Source organism: Benincasa hispida, chromosome 3 (genome assembly GCF_027475165.1).
Source record: "Benincasa hispida cultivar pf3 chromosome 3, pf3_genome.v1.1, whole genome shotgun sequence".
Lineage (NCBI taxonomy): Eukaryota > Viridiplantae > Streptophyta > Magnoliopsida > Cucurbitales > Cucurbitaceae > Benincasa > Benincasa hispida.
Window position 1 is genome coordinate 40,711,187 of NC_143480.1, and position 12,073 is coordinate 40,723,259.

At 32.6% G+C, this 12,073-nt stretch overlaps 1 protein-coding gene across 1 annotated transcript; it reads right to left on the minus strand.

The window, feature by feature from the left end:
- Positions 1 to 958: 958 nt before the first annotated feature.
- Positions 959 to 4,680, minus strand: LOC120074689 (aluminum-activated malate transporter 8-like). The gene is made up of 6 exons (XM_090312270.1): positions 4,335 to 4,680; positions 3,617 to 3,757; positions 3,190 to 3,462; positions 2,833 to 2,969; positions 2,599 to 2,745; positions 959 to 1,786 (listed from the first exon to the last, which is right to left on the minus strand). The coding sequence occupies exons 1-6, from the start codon at positions 4,576 to 4,578 to the stop codon at positions 1,157 to 1,159; spliced, it is 1,572 nt and encodes a 523-aa protein (XP_090168396.1). The 5' UTR covers positions 4,579 to 4,680; the 3' UTR covers positions 959 to 1,156.
- Positions 4,681 to 12,073: the final 7,393 nt, after the last annotated feature.

Genomic DNA, 12,073 nt, shown 5'->3' on the forward strand with positions numbered 1-12,073 from the left:
ATAATGTTTGAATTTTTAACCAAATTTTAAAAACAAAAATAAATTTTTAAGAGCTACTTTTTTAGTTTTCCAATTTTTGACTTGGTTTTTTAAACTATTGGTAAAAAGTAGACAAATGAATCAATTTGGAGGTGGAAGTAGTGTCTATAAGCTTAATTTTAAAAAACAAAAAACAAAAAACCAAATGGTCACCACGTCTATGTGAATCAATTTAAGACTCTCAAATAAGATTTTGTTTTTAAATTTGTTCAGCACAGGTGGTCATCCAGAGGTGATTGTCGGAGTTGGTTGTTGTCATCGAAATTGGGTGTCAAATATGTGGTACCTCGCTAAATTTACTACAAGAGTGATTATCAAAATTGGTCGTCGATGGATAGAGATATCGAAGAAAGGAATAGTTGGTTATTTTAACAAATAAGTAGTTGTATATAATTTTACTAGGAGTTCAAATAACTCATTGAGTGTCATTCAACTTGCATTTAGTGTGTGTGCCCTTCAACATGTCTTGTTGGACAACATCATTGAAGCAACCCAATTTTCTCTACTTCATTTGGACTTGAGCACAACAATAGAATCTTCTGGGATGTCACCCAAAGATCAACCTCTTCTTTTAGAGTGCATTATCACTATTGCTGCTTTTAGTACACAAATTCTCAGTTATTTTTGTTAATTATAGGATGCTTCTACTATTTTTTTTAATTGGAAGTCTTTCCTCTAACTTCTTTGTAATTTTTTATCCATCAATAAAACTCCCTATGACGTGTATATATATATATATTAAAAGATAATAATTAATAAACTATATATAATTTATAATATAGAACATAAACCCTAATGATAAATAGTCACAATTGAGAATTTTCTCTTTCCTATCAAAATAGACATCATTTGATTCAAATTGGTGGTATAACATAACAAAATATTCAAAGTTTTAAAACCCTAATGCTAAAACACACCATTTAAAGAAACCAAAAACATTTTCATTTCTCAACTTTTATCTAATTTTCTTAATACAAAGGTAATCCATATATGGCAATAACCAAGAAAATATGATCTCTCCCTATTAAAACAGCTTCTTCTTCTTCTAATATTACTTGGCCAGTTTAAAAAATATTTCCTGGCGATCAACCCTTCTTTCCTTTTTCTAATGCCCTAGCTATTTACAAACTATTATTTCCCCTAATTTTCTTGTTGCCTTCACCTCCAAATTAGCTTGACTCTTACCAACTATTTGATCTGCTTCATTATTATCATCCACCCTAATTACAACATGATCTCCACACTCGCCGTCCGACACCGGGTTCATGATCCCTCTGTGAAGCAACTGCGACGACTTCTCTGGTGAAACTGTTGCCTCCACGCTTTTGAAGCTTGCCAACTGACCGAGTTCGTCAATGGCTACGGGGTTCACGATCCCCCGGTGAAGCAACTGTGACGACTTCTCTGGCGAAACCGTTGCCTCCGCGCTTTTGAAGTTCGCCGACCGACCGAGTTCCTCGATGGCTTCCGATATCTTCTCAACGGATTTCACAATGTCAATCAATATACAACAAACTGTTGCATCTGGTATGACTCCCAATAGGTCTGAGCTCTCCAAATATCCACTTTTGAGTGTGTTCTTAAGCTCATCAATGGCTGTCCTGGCATTTTCAATGTGGGTTTTGCTTGAAGAAGATGGATTTGTCATTGTTTTGATGGATGAAGCTAATATCCGTAGAGCTTTGCCGGATTCTGAGCTTATGGCCTTGCATGATTCCTCTATTCTTCTTCGAAATTGAATCGCAACCTTCAAAATAATTTATTCGTATTTGTTTAGTATCATTTGATAATAATCCACCAACTTAAGCGTTTTAGTTTAATTAAGTTGTCGTTTAACATAAGCAGGTTAACTATTTTGGTTTGATATGTATTTACTTTGAATTTTGATCCATATACTTTCAATAAATTATAAATTTATTAATTTCTCAAAATGAATTTTTACAGAAGTTGATTAAATAATAATAATAGTTTTAAAAAAAAAAAAGTTAATATATAAATATATTTCCAGTGAAAATGTTAATAGAATAATAAAAAAAATTGAAAAAAAAAATAAAAGTAATTTTAAATATTTTAACTTTAAATATATTATAGCCTATATGTCTGGAATGTTTTTTTTAAGTTTAATAGTAGTTTATCATAACTATTTTTTCAATTAATATTACTAATTATTTATTGAGTTTTCTCTAAACAAATAAATAATTACCTTCAATTTTTAGATTAAGTGATAAATCATTTGTTTACTGGAACCTATCTTTTATTCTTTCAAATGTTGCAATATTACATTTAACCTTTCATAAACACTTCAAAACTGCCATTGGATAACAAATTTGTAATAGTGACTTGAATTAGAATTTAGATATTACCACATCGTTTTCTATGTCACTACCACACTCGTTATAAGTAAGAAATTTTATCCAACGTCCTAACAAATTTATAGCGTAAGGATAATTTTAAAACGTGTGTGAAAAATTAAGGGTAATATTGCAAGAAAATAAGGATTTTTTAAAAAGAATTTAGCCTAAACAATAAAGTGGATGCAAAGATGATGAGTTTAATTACTTGGATATCAGTTGGGTTGACATAGCCATTAAGGGATTCAATTTGATATGCACATTGACGAGTGAGTGATCCAATTTTCAAGTATTGTTTCCATGGATGACGAAATGAGAATTTTCCATGTTTAGGTTCCCATGATGCAAAATTTGCCTGCAAAATTAAGATACATAATTAAACAAATTAATATTTATTATTTATAAGAAAAAATAGAGGACACAGAAATTAATTTAAATTTACCAAAGATTCTTCTGAGGACTGTGAAGTGAGCACTGTTTTATAAGCTTGAAGGGATGATAATTTGTTGTGTTTTGAGTCTTCAACAATAATAACATTATTCTCTTCATCCTCATATTGAAAATATTCACCTCCAAATCCTATAAACCAACCATAACCATTTTTAGTCTCTATCTTTAATTATCACCTAAATGTCAAACTATTTATAGAAATAGCAAAAAAAAATACTGATAGATATTGATAGATTTCTATCAATATCTATCAGTGGTAGACTTCTATCAGTGTCTATCACTAGACTTCTATCAGTCTTTATCAAAGAATATTAAAATTTTGCTATTTTGTGTAAATAGTTTCCCTTACCTTCAAGGTAGTTTGCCAACTTTTCGATATTAGTGGCAATATTGTTACGAAGGGATTCACCAGCCCAAACTGGACATATAAATAGGGAAATAAAGATGCATGTTGCTCCACCAATCAATATGGTGGATAATCTTTGATGTGCTAACTCCAAGATTTTCTCGACTCGGTACCCCGAAACGGATACCAAACTAAAGGTTAGAATGAAAATCAAAACCCCGTAATCATATCGTGCCTTGATCCGTGGAAAGAATCGAGAAAACGTTGATGCAGCAGCTGTGTATCGAAAAACCATCAATATGTATATAATTTTGATTCAAAAGTATTTGTGTATAGATATTGTTAGCAGTTGTTTGGTTTGTGAATCATTGTTATAAAATATAGAGAAGTAATAGTAAAAATAGAGATATATATATATATATATATATACCAAGCAAGAAAACAAAAGTGCCAAGAACAATGGGTTCTCCTGTTTGGCCAAAAAGGCTGGCAAAATGTTGAGCTCCCACTCCTAAGGCTCCAGCAAGAAGTGTTCCAAGTCCTCTATTTAGACCTTTTGATAGTGTTGCACCTGAAAAATAATAAAATTAAGACCAATAATAATGTTTAATAGTATTCTTTTTGTCCTATCTCTTTTTGTAATATAATTGACTTACCGATTAAGTAATTTGCGTACAAGAATAGAAAGTTAAAGTGAGCTACATATGTTTTTATATCATGAAGCTCCTTTGATTTTTTTTAATAGAGGATCCTCAACGATTAGCTAGTTTATCTCAAACTATGAAACTTAATTTATTAATTATAAAGAGCTATATGAGCACACATTTCATACGAGATGCTAACTCTTTACAAATCATAAAACCATACAAACAACACTAATTAAATAAATAATCTAATACCAAATTTGTGAAGCTTTTCCTACTTCAAAATAGCTAATTTAACATAAACTCAAACTTTGCATTACTCGTGTTTATTAAAACCATAAGTCGCAAACATCTTGTAATAAAAGGAAAAAAACTGTCAAAGTGAGTATAAGTTCAACGATCATACAGAACGTGGTAACGATCAAAATGTTAGTGATTTAAATTCTTCTACTTTTTTACTATACAAAAGAACAAACTAGTACGAAGATGGAGTTAGTTAATTACCTACGGTAAATTCGAAAATGACGACGACGGTGAGAACAGCCCAAATGGCTGCAATACCAAAACCATCATAGAGAGGCCTCCAATAATACAACAAGGAAACAAATGTAAGAGCCAAACCAACTTTCAAAGAGTGAATAATCCTTCTTGGATCATCTCTTCCAAGTTTATTTGTCCTCTCCATAACACTAATAAGCTTCCTTTTGCAAGAACCCATAATCCCAACTTTTTGTTCATCACTTCCCATTGAAGAAGAAGAAGAAGAAGAAATTAAACTTAAGCTATAGCTAGAGAGAATAAAAGAGAGCAAACACCAATTAAACTATGGTAGTAGTGTATAAAATGAGTGAGTAAGTAGAGTTATTTGCATGCATATTTATAAAGGAATGTTTTTTGGTGCAAAAAGAATATTATGTGTGTTTTTCAATTGGAAGCATGTGTTTGATGTCATTTTGGGGTCATAGTGGAAATAGATTTTGGTAATTAATTTTTTTTAAAAATAATAAAAATAAAAATAAAAAAAGGTGATGCTTTTCTGATTAGGCATTGTCCAAAATGTTGTTTTGTTGATTACTTTGGGGGTTTAAAATAATAAAGCCTGATGTAACAACATAAATTAATTATGTTAATGCTGCAAAAATTAAAAAGTACACAGCTGGGAAGCATTGAGTGTGGGGTTTGACCATGCACCCAAATGGGTTTGTCTCTAAGTAATTTAATTAATTTAACTTATGAATGTCATTAATATTCATTGTTAATTATTATGCAAATTTTGCTGCTTATATTTCTTTTATTATTATTATTATTATTATTATTATTATTATAGTAAAGAAGAAGAAAAAAAGTAGAAGTTGCTTAGAGAGACAATTGATCTTGGTTAAGTAGTGGTTCATCTTTTGCATTGCACTAAAAGTGAATTGTAAAAGCTGAAATGATTCCACCAAAAGCAGCATCCCAAAGTCAAATAGAAGAGTCACTCAACTCAAATGGTTTGCTGTGAAAGTAATTTTAAAACGGTTAAAACAAAAGTTGATTTTATCGATTTTAAAATCACTCACCAAACACGTATGTTTTTAGACAGATGAGAAATTAATTGTCCTTAGGAATTCCAAACCATCCTATATAATAAAGAGATTTTATTACTGATTTGTTTGTATTGACTAAAAAAAAGTGTTTTTCAAAGTCATTTTTATTTAAACACTTCTATCAGAAATGGCTTAAAACAAAAACATCAATGTGTTTAGTTATCACTACAAGAATTTGGTTGAATTCCGACAGTCGAGAGTATCGTTCAAACAATTACCGTCGGGCGAACGTCTCCCGACGACAAAGAAGTCGTCGACAACACCGTCGGGGTACCATCATCGGGGAAATCTTTCCCGATGGTTGGGAAGTCCTGCCATAGGGACAAAGAATTATCTCGACGGATAAGAATCGGGAGTTTCCCCGACCCTAAAGGAATCCATCAAGAAAGAAGAACAAAACCCAAAGGTTAGTCATCGAAATTGGTAGGTTAACCCGATGCCCGTCCGTCGAGATTTAAGCTTTCGCTCGATGGCCGAGCGTCGGCATTTATGATAAGCTTAACGATCTTCTGAACCGTCGGGGTTAGTTTTTATCTTGACGGGTTTTGACGCTGTTGGAATTTTAAAACTATCCCAACGGTGATGTAGATCGCCAGGAGAGCTATAAAGCCTGACGGTCTCTATTCACCATCGGGATAGTTTTAAATCCAGACAGTATGAAGTCATCGTCAAGAGTTCGTTGCCCAACTCCTTGACATCGGGAATTCTTGAAATAAATAAATAAATAGATTTAAATGCCTATTTAAATCTGTTTATTTTTTTTTAGATCTTTTTTTTTTTCCAAATGTCATACCTGTTTGAATCTTATAAATATCAATCAACTAAATTAAGATTGCCAAAATGAAGTACATATCCATAATAGATTAATAATATATTGAAAACTTTAATCCACGAGTTCTATAACATCCACAATTACATCGACAATTAAATCCACAATTACATCCACAATGAAAATGTAAAACCTAACTATACTTCTTGTCTAGAGATGTATCTTCAACAAAAATCTCTAGATAATTACAAAATACAAATTTAAATAAATTTAATGCTCAATAATATATCAATCTCAACTAAACAAACCAAGTTACCTCAATCATAAAGAAACCTACAAACCAAGAACCTCAATCATAAACAAACCAACTCAATCGTAACTTAAACTTAACATACTTGTACTTAAATATAGATATGCAATCAACTAAAACAAACTAACTTACACAATCAAACTAACTTACAGAGCCAAACTAACTTGCAATATCAACTATAACATCCCCTCCCCCCATCCCCCAAAATTATTCTCAATGGTAATAAACAAACAAACTTACACAATCAACTAAAATACTCCCCCTACCCCCCACCTCCCAAAATTATTCTCAATGGTGATAAACAAACTAACTTACACAATCAAATGAAACAAACTAACTAAAACAAATTAATTAACACAATCAAACTAACTTACACAATCAATTGAAACACCCCCTCCCCCTCCCCCACCCCCCAAACTTATTCTCAATCATAATATACAAACCATCTGAAACACCTAACATGCAAGATAACAACACATACACAATCATCTAATTTAGCATAAAATAAAATTCAAACTCAACTTCAGGATAACAACATTGACTATACTTTACATAACTATACGCTTATGTTGTTACCATAACTGCAGGATAACAACATACACAATCTTACAATTAAGTTTACTACGAAAGTTGAAGAGCTCATACCTAGTTCGTCTATCTTTCATAAGCTGTAAGAGCATAACTTTCATATCCTCCATCTCAGCTTGTCTTTTGGCGTCCTGTTCGTCCAATCTGGCCAATCTAGCCTTTAAGGAGTCTATCTCTTGTTGTTGCTCCTCTATAATTCTTGATGAAGATGTACTGGACGATGATCCCCTAGATTTTTTCACTTTCTTACCCTTCGGTGTCCTACCAAGGCCAACTCTTGGGCCCAACACTTGCTCGCATATTTTCTCATCTGATATTTGTTCAGACCCTTCTTGGGGGGAGGATTCTCTCAGCTTAACCATTTGACTCTACATAAATAATTAAAACTAATTATTGTATGACAATTGTATATGAATAAAGTTACATTGAGGAATAAAAACTTACATACTTACATATGCATCATTCGTAGCCTGATTAACAAAAGAGTTATCACTCCTACAATGTGTTTGCCTAAATAAATCTACTAGGTCCATTGGTTCACCGTCGGGTCCTTTCTGTAAAACAATTCACAAGAAAATGAGATATAAAGATGAGTGTACTTTAACTAGCTATAAAAATTATACTTTATCCAACTTACCGTGGATTCTCTTATGCATATAAAAGTTTTAGAACCAACTGTATGAGTGTACTTTAAGATTGACCTATTCCTCTTATTCGTCCTTGCCACTTTCTAAGAAAATGGGAAATTAAACTTCGATAGAGTAATTGAAAAGTAAGTAAACAAGAACAAAAAAAAAACATAAAAATTATTACTTTCCAGTCGGACCATTCAAACTTGTTGCATAGAAACTATCAATCCTCTATGTTGTCCTTAAGGCGATCAGATGGGTGTGCTCGTGCCTCTTTAGGACTTGCATATTTCTTATAGTATTTGTGTAGTTCTCCCCTATACTCTTTGAACGAATTTTTCATATGTTCATCGATGAAATCATTGACCAGTTTGTTGGTCAAGTCTAACACAAAATGATACTAAATTAAGACAAAAAAGAAAAACTAACTACTATGGAAGCCGATGCATAGATAATTTGTAAAATATAAATTGACCATCTTACCAATTAATGAATAAATGTCGTTCAACTCCATCTATTAGCTTCCACTTAGCATTCATACATTTTCTGTATGGACATCTTGTTTTTTCTGACTTATTAACATAAAGTTTCGCAACATCAAGGAGTTGATATACTCCTTCTGCATACTACGTTGATAACTTATTCCTAATCTTAATCCACTCTTTATCCATTCTTAATAATATATGCGATAAATTGAACCTGTATGATTTAGACAATTAGTTATATTAGAACATATAGTTCCAATTTCCACCTTTTAATTTCATTTTATTTACTTATTGTTCATGGTTTTGAATGATTAAAAGTACGTTTAAGTCTGATTTTGAAAATGACAAAAGTCATTTTAACTATTTTAGAATCACTCCTAAATATATCCTTATTCCTCTTTTGATCCTATACAATTTACTCTTATAAAAGTAGATCTAAGGGTAGAAAGGCTTAAGATGTTTGGAGATAGTTTCAAAATGCTAGTTGAAGTCCTAGAGGTTGAAGCCAAATTATTGTAAAGACAACCAAATGATATCCACTCAGATAGAGACTTATAGTTGAAGCCAAATTGATGACAAAATCAATGTTAGTGCTATCATTCTTATGATAGTGCTAGTTGAAGTCCTATCATAAGAATTGATAATGTTTAGCTCCATAATGTATGAAGAATAGGTAGTTCAGCAACTAAAGAATACAAAAAACATCCCCTATTCTCCACCCTAAACTATTCTATAGAGTTAATCGAATCGACCCATAAACTAACTCGAATATCCTAAGTTATTGACACAAATTCATTTAGCGAGAAATCTAGCAAGAAAAAAACTACCATAGTCCATTGGCTATCTACATAAATAGAGCAAATCACATGATACGGAATTGAATTGTTCTTTAGCTAACAGAATACCTCATTCTATGATCCACAACAAATCTACATTACAATCAACCATCTAATAAACAAAAACTCAACATCCAATTCCAATCAATTTATTTCTACTTAACAAATCACTAACATCATTACAATCAACCAATTTATGGCAGTACTCAGTACTCAGTACTCAATACAATCAACCAAGAATATCAAGAAAATAAGTAAAAAAGAGTTACCTTTCTGGCTAAAGGAAAATCGAAGACGACGGCGGACGACAAGAGAACGAACCAACGGCCGAGATGGGGAACCAACCGATGACCAAGGAACGAACGGAGTTACCTTTCCAGCGAGGGGACGAACAGGGAACAAACGGACGGCTGCCAAAGGGAACGAGCGGACGAAAATAGCTACCAGAGGGGATAAATGGGCGGCGAAAGAGGAAGGAATGGTGGCAGATGGCGAGAGAGAGAATGACAGCAAGAGGAGAAGAAGAGGAAGAAGAATTGACGAGAGAGGGAAAAAGAAGAATCGGGGTGGGGTTTAAATCGAGTTTTTCTCGACGATTGTCTGCCAACGTTAGGATATGTCTCAAGTAATCCCGATAGTCAACTCCCAACCGTCGATCAAACCTACCAAGCCTGACGGTTTTCTGACACGATCGTCGGCAGAAAATCACCAATTCGCGAACGAAAATTAGAATCCCCGATGGTTGACTGAACACCGTTGGGAATACAATAAAGGCCGACGGTTTTCTGACACTATGTTGAGGAAAAATCACCAATTCTCAAAAGAAAAATTAGAATCCCCAATGGTGGACTGAACACCGTCAGGAATACAATAACGGCCGACGGTTTCCTGACACTACCGTCAGGGAACCTTCCCAAATTCCCAAAAAAAAAAATTATATTGCTTAGAAATCCCGACAGTCGACTAAAAACCATAGGGCGTTGGACCTATCCCGACGGTTCTTGTCTCACCGTCGACCAATGATTCCGCAATGTGACGGTTGCATTGTGTCGTCGGGCTTTATATAGAACAGTCGACGCTTTCGCGCTTACTACCGGGGGAGCTTAAAAATCACAATAGATTCTGCACACCACGCCCAACGGTCGAGTAGTAACCGTCGGGTATGCTTAGAATGCCCAACAGTGATTTGCTTACCGTCGGGGGAGATTAGAAAGCCCGACAGTCTTCTCGTGGACTGTTGGGCAAATGCGAAATCCCGACGGTCTTTTCGCGTATCATCGGAAGTGAATTTTTATCCCGACCCTTTGTCTGGACCGTCGGGATTGGCAAAAACCAATGACGTTTTTTTGGTCGTCGGGAATTACATTAATTCTTATAGTGTATGCATTTTCTTAAAAGTGTTTTTATATACAAAGTTGTTTTGTTTGCTATATCCTAAAGCATTTCTAGTAATGTGAAATTATTATAAAGGGCCTATTAAAAACTATGAATTAATAATTTAGAAACACATTTGTTGGTCGTGTTTTTTTTATTTTTATTTTTATCATAAGATCGATCTAATCGATCATTAGATCAGTTAGTCATTAGGAGTTGCTCAGTGGAGATAATTGATGTAGTTGGTCGCTAGGACTAACCGTTGAAGGTGGTTATTGTTAGAGTTGGTTGTCGAAGAGGGTTGTTAGTTAGTAATCCAGGTTGATCGTTGAAGGTGGTCATCTAGTTAGTCGCCAGTGATGGCTACCAGAATTGGTAGTGGTGGTAACTAGAGGTGGTTGCATGGAGTTGGTCATTTGTGGTGGTCGCCAAAGATGATTGTCAAAGGTGACTGCCAGAAGGTAATGATAGCCAATCACAACCATGGTGAAAGTGAGGTAGATGACTAGTAAAGACATCTTGATAATTTTATGATAAATACAAGTGAGAGAGAGTAACCTGTAAGCATTTAGAAATCATTTTTCTAAGTATTTTTCTCAAACTAACTTATTTTTATAAATTCATTTTTTCAAAAATTATTTGAAGGGGTAGGAAAACACTCCAATTTTTTTAAATGATATTTTTTCCAAAAAAATACTCAAAGAGTTAAAACAAAAAAAAATAGTGTATATATTTTGAGTTTGTACTAAACAGTTATATTGAAGAATGGCAAAAGAGTGCCCAAATGTAATTAAAGAATACATGCCCCAAACAGCCACCCAAATAATATTTGCACATATTGCATGTTGTATGTATATGTATTATATACCAATAAAATCTAAGAAATATAATATAATGATAGTGGTTATGTACAATGTACATGTATTTTGATAGCTTCACACATAAGAAAAAGCTGAGAATAAGTCATACCATTAATTCTTGGATTTTTATGGAAAAACGCTTGACTACATTTCGAACTTCACTTATTTTTATACAATCCACTCAAATGTCCAATCAAAAATTGACACGTAGTAAATTTGTCGTTTCTTTAAATAATTTTTTAAATATTTTTTTCTTATTTATGATGAAATGGATGCATAGAGATAGATGCAATATTTTCATTTGTATGTATCTCCTTAATAAATCTCTTAATCTTAAAAATATCTCACATCTTTAAACTTTTTAATTTAATGTGTTAAATATTTTTTAAAGTTTAAATTATTATCAAACATTTTTTTAAAGTTTAAAGAGACGAGCAAATTTAGATTTATTGGTATCCTCGAAATTTTTCTAGAAAATTTTACATATATAACATATATAATTTATGAATTTAAGATTTTCATTATTCCACTACGATCCACTCAGTTGCCCATATTTTGGATTATTAACATGAACAATAAATAACAATATTGTAATATAACTGTCCTTTAATATATTATCTTCAATAAACAAGTACTTAAAAAAATGATTTTAACAATTAGGTCATAGTGAACAAGATAATTGAAAAATGAAAAGCATCAAGCATTAATTTAAATAAAAAAGAAAAGAAAAACCCAAAAAGATGTTGCACTGACGCATTTTGAATATTATAAATTATTAATGTACGAAACTTTAGTTTATGTGAATA

What these genes read in the sequence shown, in the direction of transcription:
- LOC120074689 (XM_090312270.1), bottom strand. Translation starts at nt 4,578, where the DNA reads ATGGGAAGTGATGAACAAAAAGTTGGGATTATGGGTTCTTGCAAAAGG. An exon ending in CATTTTCGAATTTACCGTAG is followed by an intron (nt 3,758 to 4,334) that starts GTAATTAACTAA and finishes ATTATTTTTCAG; the next exon opens with GTGCAACACTATCAAAAGGT. An exon ending in CACTTTTGTTTTCTTGCTTG is followed by an intron (nt 3,463 to 3,616) that starts GTATATATATAT and finishes TTCGATACACAG; the next exon opens with CTGCTGCATCAACGTTTTCT.